Source organism: Octopus sinensis, linkage group LG5, assembly GCF_006345805.1.
Source record: "Octopus sinensis linkage group LG5, ASM634580v1, whole genome shotgun sequence".
Lineage (NCBI taxonomy): Eukaryota > Metazoa > Mollusca > Cephalopoda > Octopoda > Octopodidae > Octopus > Octopus sinensis.
In genome coordinates, this window is record NC_043001.1 from 23,552,216 (window position 1) to 23,566,242 (window position 14,027).

The following is a 14,027-nucleotide window of genomic DNA, read 5'->3' on the forward strand; positions in this document are numbered from 1 at the left end:
AATAGTGTATTTTTGGTATATAATTATTAACATGATCTAAATTTTTTACATTAATGAATTCTCAAGCAGCTTCTTGAGTATAGTTAAGAAATACTACTGAATAACTTGTAAGTTTTTTAAGAGCAAATAATTTTCATCTTTGATATTTGGTCGTATTCACCATCACAAACTGAAGCTTCAAGTTTTTGTCATTTATTATGCCATAGTTTGCCATACATCTCAATTCTCTTTTCACCATGTGAAACTCAACCTTCCAAAGTTCAATCTACCAAAGTCTCCTCTCCCCTTCTCTCTCTCTTACAGCTGCTGTTGCATAGAGTCTAAGAACTGGCACCAAACTAATAATTTTTAACTTCTTGCTATTACTTTGGAACTGATTCCCAGCAAACACTACTTATATAGAAAGCCAGGCAAGGACACAATGCACATATACAAAATTTCCGTCCAACTTCAGTCATTATAAATAACCTGAAAGATGGCATGTATGAAAAAATTTCCCACCTGTCTTCTGACTGTATATCAGCTGAGGTTAAGTATGATGGGGTGCAATGGCTAATCTTGTGACTGCACAAATTGTCAACATGTGGAATGATTCACAAGTTTTGCAGTATTAGAGAGATGTCATACTGATTTCATTATACAAGGGAAAAGATCCAAAGTCAAACTCTGGTAATTTACATGGTATTTTCTTACTTGTGAGTGTTGGTAAGATAGTTACCTGACTTTTATTGAATCAACTGCAGATATGCACATGCTACATTGTTGCCTCCAAGTTTCAATGTGGAATTAGATCTGGTAGATGTACTACAGGTGATTTTAAGCATCAGACGATTATAAGAGCAATGCATATAGCAGAGACTCTCCTTTTGACAAGTTTTCATTGATTTGAAAAAAAAATTGCTTTTGAAATGGTGAATTGAATCTTTGTATCTATGAATCTTGCAGCATCACATCCCTGCTACATTTATCTGAGACATAGATCTTGTATTAGTGGCACATCAAAATATTTGAAAGATCTCACCAAAAGTACCAAAAGACTTGTATTAAACATTAGTTGCAAATCTTCTACACTTGACACAGATGTACTTAAAAATCTTGGATGGCTCAGTATGAAAGCTTGACTTATCAAGTATCACATCTGATGTGTTGGTCATGTCTTCCATATTGAGGATTTCAGGTTTCTGAAGCAATTATTTTATGGGGAATTAGTTATCAGTAAACATCACCAGCGCAAGCAGAAAAAAAAAAAAAGAAAGAGATTCTGTAATGTCATGAAGTTAAAAGACAGGAAGAAAGACTTCAAAATAGGAAGCAGTAGAGAACAATATCAAATCTCTTGGAAAGAAGCTGGATATCAGATTTACTTAGCGAGAAGAGAATCAGAAACTAAATGATTTGTATACATTCTGCTTCATGAGGGTAAAGGTGTGGCAGAGAATTGAGGTGTCGTTGGGAAGAAAAGTATATGGAAATATAGTGGAACACTTGTCCTTACTTGTCCCTACTGACATTGTAAAGAAAGAGGGATGGAAGTTTGTTTATGAGACAATGTTGAATGAGGAGAATCCATAGAAATGTGGGGGGCGTCTACAGTATATATAGAGACAAGAAAATGAAATTGTTTGGGGTATGGTTTAAAGTGCAGTTAGTTCATGAAGGCAGAAAAGGCAACTGGGCCATTGGGGATTGATCCTGAGATGTTTGAAATATCTGACAAAAGTTGGGCATATACTTAGTCACTTGCATGTTCAGTTGGGTAGTACAAAGAAGGTTTTATACACATTGTGGAATCATGTAAAAGTGCCTGTGTGGTACCACATAAAAGCACCTGTGTGGTTCCATGTGAAAGTACCCAGCACACTCTGTAAAGTGGTTGGTGTTAGGAAGAGCATCGAGCCATGGAAACCGAGCCAAATTAGACTGGAGTCTGGTGAAGCTCCCCAGCTTGCCAGCTTTGGTCAAACCATCCAACCCATGCAAGCATAGACAATGGATGCTAAATAATAATAATAATAATAATAATTATCATCATCATCATCATCATGAAGAAGAAGAAGGTGGTATCAAACTGATAGACCAGGTTATGGAAGTTATGGAAAGAGTTACATCCCAATTGATTAAGTTTTGTTCCAAGAAGAGGAACTACAGATGCCCCCTTTCTAATAAGACCTGTTCACCATAGCAGAATTGATATCAGTGCTGGACACATTAAAAGTACTGGTGCACCCAGTTCACACTGTGAAGTTGTTGGTGTTAGGTAGGGCATCCAGCCATAGAAACCATAACAGAGCAGACAACAGGAGCCTGGTGCAGTCCCCTGGTCTTACTAACTCTGGTCAAACCAGCTAACCCATACCTGCATGGAAAATGGACATTTGATGATGATGATGATGATGATGATGTTGATGATGACGACAACTAAGTAGTAGTAGTAGTAGTAGTAGTAGTAGTAGTACACGTGCATATGTATATGTACACATGTGTGTACATGCATGCATATATACATAAATCTAAAGCTGAAGCTGGTATTCCTTTGACCTATTCAGCTGCTACTGGGTAGGAAACGTAAGGACAACACCTTTTGGTTTGCCCATTTGTTTCCTCATGGAAGCACTCCATCGGTTATGACGACGAGGGTTCCGGTTGATCCGAATCAACAGAACAGCCTGCTCGTGAAATTAACGTGTAAGTGGCTGAGCACTCCACAGACACGTGTACCCTTAACGTAGTTCTCGGGGATATTCAGCGTGACACAGAGAGTGACAAGGCCAGCCCTTTGAAATACAGGTACAACAGAAACAGGAAGTAAGAGCGAGAGAAAGTTGTGGTGAAAGAGTACTGCAGGGATCACCACCATCCCCTGCCGGAGCCTTGTGGAGCTTTTAGGTGTTTTCGCTCAATAAACACTCACAACGCCTGGTCTGGGAATCGAAACCGCGATCCTATGACCGCGAGTCCGCTACCCTAACCACTGGGCCATTGCGCCTCCACTTTGTTTCCTCATACATCTTCTTTAATGCTATTTTGCTTTCAAACTTGGCTTGAATATAAATTAAGGTAAAGACTACCTTGTCTAGGAACAATTTACTGGCAGGTCTAGTGTGGGTTTTTTTCTGCATTCACTTCACAATTTTAAATGTAAAATAATGAACATGCTGTGATATATAGTTTACTTACTATAATTATTTGTTTCAGGTTCATCGTTCAACAAAAATTACCTTGGCTGGGATGGAAGTGGCATAGGAAAGCCGTTGATCTTTTTATTTATGCAAAATATTTTCACCTTATTCTTGCTTATTTTGGTTGAGTCATCAGTTTTTGAAAAAATTGTTTATTCATTAAAACAGTTGTTCTCAAGAAACAAAATTCAGACTGCTGTTGGTAATGTCAATCCTACAAGTATTGATAATGATGTGGCTGCTGAACAAGTGCGAGTACAGAATTACTATCAACTTCATAACGATGTAATTGTGGTAAAAGGTGTTTCAAAAGTGTATGGCTCATTAGTAGCTGTAGACCATATTAGTGTTGGAATCCCTGCTGGAGAATGTTTTGGTTTACTTGGGATCAATGGGGCTGGTAAAACATCAACTTTTAAAATGCTGACTGGTGATGAACGAATTTCCAGTGGAATGATTTATATCAATGGTGTTAGTCTGAAGTCTAATATACGACAGGTAAACAATTTTTTGTTCAGTTTTCTGTAGCTTATGACTTTTATTAACTATAAATGATTTTTTTTGTTATTAGTCTTGGCAGGATCATTAGCACACTTGAGTTCAAATTCTGCTGAGGTCGACTTTACCTTTTATCTTTTCAAAATCAATAAAATAAATACCAGTCAAGTATTGAGGTTGATATAATTGACTTCCCCCTCCCCTCAAAAACTACTGGCTCTGTATCAGAATTTGAAACTATTAATTATAAAAAACTTTTGACAGCACTGTCTTAAATATTTTACGATCATTTGAATATTAGATGCAGTTTGTTAGTTATTTCAAATCTTTGTCACCCTCTTGTGTTATTTCTGAGGATTGAGTGAGGTCATTGTTTAACTAAACTATAGAGGATTTTGTGGACTTGCATTGCTGAATATGTTATGAATACAGCTTGGAAAGTATTGGGTTGTCCGGAAAGTTTGTGCTGATTTATAGTAGCTTACCTTTTGACTTATTTTAGAATATGGTTGAGTCCATAAAATAGGATTTGACTACACCTTCATTTAGAGCACAGTTTAAGCTATCTTCTCGTTGAAGAAGGTTTATGTTCCTATAACCTGTGTTAATTCTGTAACCCTTTAAAATAGAAGATAAGAAAGTTCATTTTTGGCAATTGATGCTTTGGGAAGCAGACAAAAATTGCTGCAGCTCAGCTGGGATGTGTTACCCCACCCTTCATATTCACCAGTTATTAGCTCCTTTGGATTTCCACTTATTTGCAGAATAGTCTTAACGGTAAAAATTTCAATTCCTTGGATAACATAAAAAGATACCTTGATGAATTCTTTGCCATGAAACCACCCCAATTCTGGGAAGAGGGTATTTTCAAGTTAAAGGAAAGATGGAGACGCATTGTGCAATAAAATGGTTCATATTTGGTTGATTAAAAATGTAATGGCAAGTATTTATTGACCTTTTTCTTTCCTTTAAAAATCAGCACGGACTTTCCAGACACCCCAATATTTCCTTGGTGTGATTTCGATTAACCCTTTAGCATTCAAACGAGTCATATCTGGCCAAAATATTCTATTGGTTTTATGTTCAAACTGGCTAGATCTGGCCTCTCACACCAACCCTACAATATCGGTCTAAAAATTAACAGTTACCTCATCAAAATCTCAAAGCCACAAGATAATGCAAGATTAACTCAAAACAATGTGAATAAATAAGCGTTACTTTTGATGAAATAATTTGAATGCGAAAGGGTTAATTATCTGTTGCTGGATACATGTAATTAGGAACAATTTCTATGTACTTAATTTTTAAACAAATAAATATTAGGCCAGTCAGGCGGTACTGGCAACAGCCACGCTCAAATGGTGTTTTTTACGTGCCATCTGCACAGGAGCCAGTCCAGGGCCACTGACAACGACCTTGTTCGAATGTGTTTTCATGTGCCACCAGCACAAATAAATTTTTTTTTTTTTTTTTTCATTTTTGTATTTGGTTTGCAAGGTTCATGATGTGAACTCATGTCTTGAAACATGATCTGTTGTATCTCAGGAGAACTGTTATTTCAATAATAAGCATTGTGCATATGTTAAACATATGCACAGTGTTTATTGTTGGCAAAACAGTTTAGTATAGAGCAGCTAACGGGCTTCCGTGCCGGTGGCACGTAAAAAGCACCATTCGAGTGTGCTCATTACCAGCTTCACCTTACTGGCACTTGTGCTGGTGGCACATAAAAACACATTCGAGCGAGGTTATTGCCAGTGCCCCTGGACTGGCTCCTGTGCAGATGGCACGTAAAAAGCACCATTTGAGCGTGACTGTTGCCAGTACCGCCTGACTGACCCTCATGCCGGTGGCACATAAAAGCACCTACTACACTCTCGGAGTGGTTGATGTTAGGAAGGGCATCCAGCTGTAGAAACTCTGCCAGATCAAGATTGGAGCCTGGTGCAGCCATCTGGTTCACTAGTCCTCAGTCAAATTGTCCAACCCATGCTAGCCTGGAAAGCGGACATTAAACGATGATGATGATGATGATGATTTAGCATTCAAATTTTTCTCTCAAATGTAATGCTTGTTTATTCACATTGTTTTGAATTAACTCTACATTGTCTCATAGCTTTGAGATTTCAATGATGTAATTGTTAATTTTACAAGGACATTATAGGGCAGGTGTGAGAAGCTGGACATGGCCGGTTTAAATGCTAAAGGTTTAAAGCCAACAATTTCGAGGGTGGTGTTAAGTCTCCAGTGTTCAACTGGTACTGATGTTCATTGACTCCGAAAAATGAAAGGTAAAGTCGATCTTGGTGGAATTTGAACTCAGAACATAAAGACACACAAAATTCTGTAACCATTTTGCCTCTACAACTCACCACCTTGAGATCCAACAAAATATTGATTGATTGAAGCATATACAATGTTAAAACTGATTGAGTTAGGTTCTCTTGCTCAAATAGGTTTTCTATAGTGTATAGACAAATCAATGTAACAGGGAGACATTGGGTTAGTAATTATAAATTCATACTTAAAATCATGTTTCTACTTAGAACCAAATACTAAAGTTGTGAGATTCTGATGAATATTAAAAAAATTATTCTACTTTAAGCACCCCTCATAACTTTTTAATTCTTAGGAATTTTCTGAAAATCTTTGCTAGTTAGTGTTTTATACATGGGAAATCATATGATTTGCCACCCCCACCCCACCAAAGACTTTTTTGGTGCGTGATTTAAGGGCTATTTAGCTGTTATTTTTAGCACATTTCATGACCACCTGATACCCTCCTCATTTGTTTGTCATTCTGATGTATTGATGTTTTTCAATATCTTTCTTTCCGTAAACACATTTAATAGTCTATTGTTGGGATTTAAGCAAAAAAAATTGAGACTGTCCATATTTTAAACTGATTTTTTAAAAACGTTCAAAAAATTTTAAAGCAAAAATTCTTTTCAAAATTTGAAAAAGTAAAAAAATTTTTTTTCATTAGTCAAAAGAATTCGCATGTGTTGAACACAAATTTGAAAAATCTTCTGATAATTCCTAAAACTGAAAATTCGGATGGTGTGCTTAAAGCAGAATCCCACCAATTATTTCTTGATAATATTAATTTCCAGTTTCTCCTTTGTAGATTCAGCGTTACATAGGCTATTGTCCTCAATTCGATGCTCTTATTGAATGCTTGACTGCTCGAGAGATTTTAAATATGTTTGCCTCAATCCGAGGTGTTCCACCAAAGATAATTCCACAAACAGTTAATGATCTGATTGAAGAATTGATGCTACAGAAATATGCTGATAAACAGGTGAAAACATACAGGTGGGTTTTAATACATCATACTTTGACTCACCAACAACACCACTGACTTTGACTCACCAACAACAACACTGAACACCTTTTTGATCTCCATGTGTCTAACACACGTGGACATGCCTACAAAGTCAGAAAACAACGCAGCTCCCATGACTTTCGGAAACATTTTTTCACGCTCAGAGTTGCTGAAGCATGGAATAAACTGCCATGCTTTCCGAAATCCGCCGAAACTACACCTGATTATATATACACTTTAGATGAGTTGTAGTGCACCTGAGCACTGTACACAATTATTATTATTATATTATATTATATTATATATTGATAGCCTTCAGAACAAAAAAGATGTCTTTTTCATTTAGACATTATAAACAAAACAAAATATTTGTGAATGGTTATACATACCTTTTAGAGTTTCTGTATGTATTTATATTGCATTGCACCATTGCACCTAGCTGTTTATATTAATTTTTTTATATATGCATTAGAAGTCTGCTAAATCATCCATAGATTTTTATGGTAAATGCATATATGCTGACAGACGGAATTGCACGATATCTGCCAAACGGAAATAGGAAAAATGAAATGTTTAGTTTAAGGAATTCTCAAATCAGCAGTGGGGCAATTACATCCCCTGTCAGCATGTGTGTATATGTGCTTTTCCTACAACATTAAGAGCATTTTAGCTCTTATTTCTAGCACTGTAGGTGTCTGGATACTCTTAGTCACATTAAGTTACAATTGAATTCTTCCTTTATGGTACCACATGGCATCTAGCTGTTTATATTTAATTTTATATATATATAGGCATAGGAGTGGCTGTGTGGTAAGTAGCTTGTTTACCAACCACATGGTTCCAGGTTCAATCCCACTGAGTAACATTTTGGGCAAGTGTCTTCTATTATAGCCTTGGGTCGACCAAAGCCTTGTGAGTAGATTTGGTAGACAGAAACTGAAAGAAGCCCGTCGTATATATGTATATATATATATATATATATGTTTGTGTGTCTGTGTTTGTCCCCCCCAACATCGCTTGACAATTGATGCTGGTGTATTTACATCACTGTAACTTAGCGGTTCAGCAAAAGAGACCGATAGAATAAGTACTAGGCTTACAAAGAATAAGTCCTGGGGTCGATTTGTTCGACTAAAGGCGGTGCTCCAGCAAGGCCACAGTCAAATGACTAAAACAAGTAAAAGAGTAAAGAGAATATATATGTGTGTGTGTGTGTATCTAAATGAGTTTTTGTATACTTTTGCCCTCCATTGGTTACGATGATGAGGGTCCCTTTCTGTTTGTGAAATTGACATGCAAGTGACTGAGCACTCGACCGACACGGGTACCCTTAACGTAGCTCTCAGGGAGATTCATTGTGACACAGAATGCAACAAGGCTGGCCCTTGAATTATGGGTACAACTCTTTGCCAGCTGAGTGAACTGGAGCAATGTGAAATAAACTGTCTTGTTCAAGGATACAACATGCCACCAGGACTTGAACTCACAGCCCTTTGTTTGTGAGTCAAATAACCCTAACCATCATGTGTCTGAGTTTTTCTATATGCTGAGACCCCCTACGGTCATGAATGACCATGGGATTGCACCTAGAAAATTACCCTCCAAGGCACAATTCTGGGCAAGGTTGTTTATGGAAGACCAGCAATCACCCATGCATAACAGCCTCCCCTCTCCAAGGGAAAGGCAAAGGCTGATACAGCTTGGCACCTGTGACGTCGCAACTCATTTCTACAGCTGAGTTAACTGGAGCAACATGAAATAAAGTGTCTTGCTCAAGAACACAATATGTAGCCCGGTCCGGGATTCAAACTCACAACTTCGCGATCGTAAGCTTGACGCTCTAACCACTGAGCCATGCACCTTCACTACGTTTTTATATATATGATTTATATATAGAGTGTTTTTATGTGTATGATTTAGAGTTTTTATATATGGCTGCTATGAATAAAAATGTTTTGAAAAATGAACTTTCTGAGAATTTGTACAGTAGCAATGATATTGGAGGTTCTGCCACAAACACGAGGAGACACACTCTTATAAGGAATTTATCAAAGTATATATAAATGCTAAATCTTATAATAATTCTGCTTGATCCTTCATTACTTGGCCTGTTTGTAACACTTTCATATGATCATCTGGAGGGGAAAGAGAAAGGGAGAGGTAGTGGTGAGAGAAATATACTCTTTACTCTTTTACTTGTTTCAGTCAGTTGACTGTGGCCATGCTGGAGCACCGCCTTTAGTCAAGCAAATCGACCCCAGGACTTATTTTTTGTAAGCCTAGTACTTATTCTATCGGTATCTTTTGCCAAACCGCTAAGTTACGGGGACGTAAACACACCAGCATCTGCGGTTAGCAATGTTGGCGGGTACAAACACAGACACACAAATATATACACACACACAAACACACACACACACACACACATATATATATATATATATATATATATATATATATATATACACATGACAGGCTTCTTTCAGTTTCCGTCTACCAAATCCACTCACAAGGCTTTGGTTGGCCCGAGACTAGAGTAGAAGACACTTGTCCAAGGTGCCACGCAGTGGGACTGAACCCGGAACCATGTGGTTTGTAAGCAAGCTACTTACCACTCAGCCTTTTTTTAACTAAGTTTTTTTTTTCCTCCATTACTTAGCTTGTCTGTAATGCTTTCCCATGATTAGTTGAAGGGAAAGGCGAAGAGTGAGAGAAAAAGGGAGAGAAAGTAAATGGAGGGTAAGGTAGAGAGTGAGGGAGAAAAAGTGAGAGTGGTGTGTATTAAGTCTGTAAAATCGTGCATAAAATATATATATAAAGTGCATTAAGTAATCATTGTATTCCAATTTCCTTCACTTTTCAATGAGTAGCAGATGAGTGAACACAGGCTATGTTTTCAGATTTCTTAAGTAAAGTTTTCAGAAATGACCCATTAAGTTTATCATTAATTCTGTGAAATATTCACAAGTCCTGCTACGATTATTTGTGTATTGGCATTCATTTCACCTGCCACAGAAATTATGAAGAGATAAAGGAAATAAAAGTTATGAAATAGTATAAAGAGTTATAACAAGCTAAAAAAAAGGGCAAGATTAAAATAAAGATGCCCCTTGTCATTAGGCTCTTTAATAGGAAAATATTTTCCTTTTTATTCAGGACACTTAACTTTACTTAAAGTGTGTTTTTAGTCTATTCATGACTAAGTTTTAACATTTTCATTTAATTATTTCTCTTGTTGGTGTCACACAGCGGTGGAAACAAGAGGAAGTTAAGTACAGCTGTGGCTCTGATTGGTGATCCCCCTGTTGTCTTATTGGATGAACCTACAACTGGTATGGATCCAGGAACCAGACGGAATCTATGGAATACTCTTATAAAAGTGAGGGATACTGGACGAACATTGATTTTGACATCACACAGGTAATTACCAGCTCTTTTTCAAATAGCAAAAACATAAGACTGTTTGATTGACATTTTAAATTGCTGCTGCTTAATTAACTTGGCAGTCACCACTGGTAACCTCATCTGTAGTCTGTTTCACAATGCTATGATATTCTTTTAGATTCTCCTGTCTTTCTTTTCATAATAGTCCTTCATATTATGAGGGTCTGGTGCTTTGCTGTGTTCAAGAAAACTCATCCACATAAAAAAACATTGATGTTGGGGGCCACATTAAAAGCATCTAGCAAACACTGTAAAGATGAGTCAGTAAATTGTTTATGCTTATTGTTTTATTTTTCAGTTTTTGTTTTCTCGTTTTTCTTGTTTTTGTTTTTTTCTGGTGCATACAGAAGACCAATGAGTGCATGTTTCAGAATTGTTCTAATTATTAGTTTATTCATTTCTGACCATTGACAGCGCATATGTCTGACACATGGCATGGGTAAACTTTTTGAGTGACAGGGGTTGCATAATAAATAATAAATGCACCCTTTTAAAGCCTAGCCAGGCTCATGGGCCCGGTTTCCTGGTTTCTATGGCATATGTGTTCCCCAGTTGGACAGGACACCAGTCCATCGCAGTGTTACTCATTTTTGCCAGCTGAGTGGACTGGAGCAACGTGAAATGAAGTGTTTTGCTCAAGAACACAATGCATCACCCGGTCCAGGAATCGAAACCACAATCTTACAATCATGGTGCTGACACCCTAACCACTAAGCCACGCGCCTCCACGACAGGGGTTGCATAGTAAGGAATGATAGGCTAATTTTTTGGATTTCTCTTTGGAAACCAAATATCTGATGAGGCTATGACTCTCAACTGGATTTGTTAAAAAGCACTCACACATATCAGTGTGAATATTTAATTATAATATTAACACATGTACATTTGATAATACACAGAAATATCTCTTCTGTTTTTCTTTCTTAGAATGCTGTTGTGAACTATATATTTCTCAGTATATATTTTTGATATTTTTCTTTATTTGTCAAGCATGGATGAATGTGAAGCCCTCTGTACCAAGATAGCCATAATGGTGAATGGTCAGTTCCGATGTTATGGAAGTATTCAACACCTTAAGAGCAAATTTGGAGAAGGATACACTCTCATTGCTAAAGTGAAACATCAAGATTCCAACGGAGAACCACCAAACTTGTACCCATTAATGAATTTTATTGAAAATTCTTTGCCAGGAAGTACATTGAATGACAAGCATGAAGGGCTTGTCTATTATCAAATTCCTAAAAATCCAGAGATTTCATGGTCTCAAATGTTTGGGACTTTGGAGCAGGCCAAATACATGTTTAATGTTGAAGCTTATTCTTTAGGTCAAACATCATTAGAGCAAGTATTTATAAACTTTGCTAGATTACAAGTAAAACCAAAATAACTAAGACATTGATTTAAATAAATATTCCACAAACATTCAAAACATATAGTTAAATATCACATGTATACTTGCAGTTGCTCTTTCAGTGGTTTGTGAGATTTGTAAATAGTAAAACCGGTGAGAGATACATATGTATATATAAGTATGTGTGTTTGTTTGTTTGTATGTGTGTGTGCTTGAATGAATATACATGTATAGTTAAAGAAAAGAGACATATAATTATTTTACAGTAATGTGTTTTGAATTAAATGCAAAGAAGCTCATTTGAAGTTATAATGCCCTTTTGCTCTAGAACTTAATTACTCTATTGTATCAGTCATTGATTTAATAGTTTCTATTATAAAGAAATTGTGACTAACAAAATTTTTCAAATGAATTTTTGTATAGGCACAGGTGTGGCTGTGTAATAAGTTTGCTTTCCCACCACTTGGGCAAGTGTCTTCTACTATAGCTGTGGGCTGATCAGAGCATTGTGAGTGGATTTGATAGACAAAAACTGAAAGAAGCCTGTTGTATATGTGTGTGTGTGTGTGTGTGTGTGTGTCTGTTTGTCCCCCACCACCACTTGACAACCAGTGTTGGTGTGTTTACATCCCGTAACTTAGTAGGTTGGCAAAAGAGACCAAAAGAATAAGTACCAAGCTTAAAGAACAAATAAATACTGGGATCGATTGATTTGACTAAAAAACTCATCAATGCAGTACTCCAGCATGGCCACAGTCTAATCACTGAAATAAGTAAACCGTAAAAGATTTACATTAATTTTACGTATGATTCCTCCTCGTCAGTAATAATAATAACATCCTTAAACAACACTTATTCAGGGACCTTTTGAGTGGGATGGGCTTCTCAACCTGAAAAAAATTCTAACTGGGCCCCAACTGCAAGGTCATGTTTGATTCATCTTGATATGAGATCACCATGTCACGCACATATGGTTGTGATGCATGGACCTGGTGTACCCTTATCAGGCGGGTAGTCATGATGGGTATACAGGGTTTCATATATTTTACCCCAGTGTCATTTTGATGGCATGCACTGCTCTCTCACTCAATAATAATAATAATAATAATAATTATAATTATAATAATGATTTTTTAATTTTTTATTTTGATTTGTTTTTATTTTAATAATAGTAACTAAATTTCTTACAGTATTCAGGTTCACCACTTTATTCTGATCTCAAATTCCATCCAGGGATACCATTCTCTTTCAACCCTCTAAAGTTTGTAAAATAGGTACTAGTAATATACTGTAGATGCTCCGATTGAATATACCTGTATCCTATATTTTTTAGTAGAAAAAAGAATCATCTCTTGGAATCGGTGAAATATACATCAACTTTTTTACTGTATCAATTCAGTCAATATACTCCTTAGATACATTTCTACCCTTAGAGACCATTTTGTAATGAAGCAAACAAGATTATTGGTAGTATTTCTGAATTCAATTCCAGCTTGGTGTCAACGTTTCTTTTCACACTTACTAGAATAGATAAAATAAGCGCCATTCAAATACTGAAATAAGTGTCATCATAGATAGAAACACAAACACACACACGTGTGTGTGTGTGTATATATATATATATATATATATATATAATTTAGAGGAATGAGGAATGTATGTAACACAATTTTTAATCCTCGGATTTTATAAATATTCTAACCACCGGTTTTAATTGATTAATATCAATTTCTAACCTTATTATTTAATTTTATATATGTATAGGCGCAGGAGTGGCTGTGTGGTAAGTAGCTTGCTAACCAACCACATGGTTCCGGGTTCAGTCCCACTGCGTGGCATCTTGGGCAAGTGTCTTCTGCTATAGCCCCGGGCTGACCAATGCCTTGTGAGTGGATTTGGTAGACGGAAACTGAAAGAAGCCCATCATATATATGTATGTGTGTCTATGTTTGTCCCCCCCAACATTGCTTGACAATCGATGCTGGTGTGTTTACGTCCCCGTAACTTAGTGGTTTGGCAAAAGAAACCAAAAGAATGAGTACTAGGCTTACAAAGAATAAGTCTTGGGGTTGATTTACTCAACTAAAGGAAGTGCTCCAGCATGGCCACAGTCAAATGACTGAAACAAGTAAAAGAGTAAAAGAATAGTTTTTAAGGATCCCTAGATAACTGGCACTTGACAATGAGGGTTCCAGTTGATCTGATCAATGGAATAGCCTGCTTGTGAAAT

At 36.7% G+C, this 14,027-nt stretch overlaps 1 protein-coding gene across 2 annotated transcripts in view; it reads left to right on the plus strand.

Moving 5' to 3' along the window:
• Positions 1-11,872, plus strand: part of LOC115212007 (ATP-binding cassette sub-family A member 3) — a 144,384-nt gene extending 132,512 nt beyond the window's left edge. For both annotated transcript variants that reach the window (XM_036503235.1, XM_036503234.1), the window contains exons 17-20: positions 3,196-3,677; positions 6,805-6,992; positions 10,252-10,422; positions 11,437-11,872. In XM_036503235.1, the coding sequence (XP_036359128.1) occupies positions 3,196-3,677; positions 6,805-6,992; positions 10,252-10,422; positions 11,437-11,833 (1,238 nt within the window). In that variant the 3' untranslated portion in view covers positions 11,834-11,872. The remainder of the gene's footprint in view (positions 1-3,195; positions 3,678-6,804; positions 6,993-10,251; positions 10,423-11,436) is intronic.
• The last annotated feature ends 2,155 nt before the right edge of the window (positions 11,873-14,027 follow it).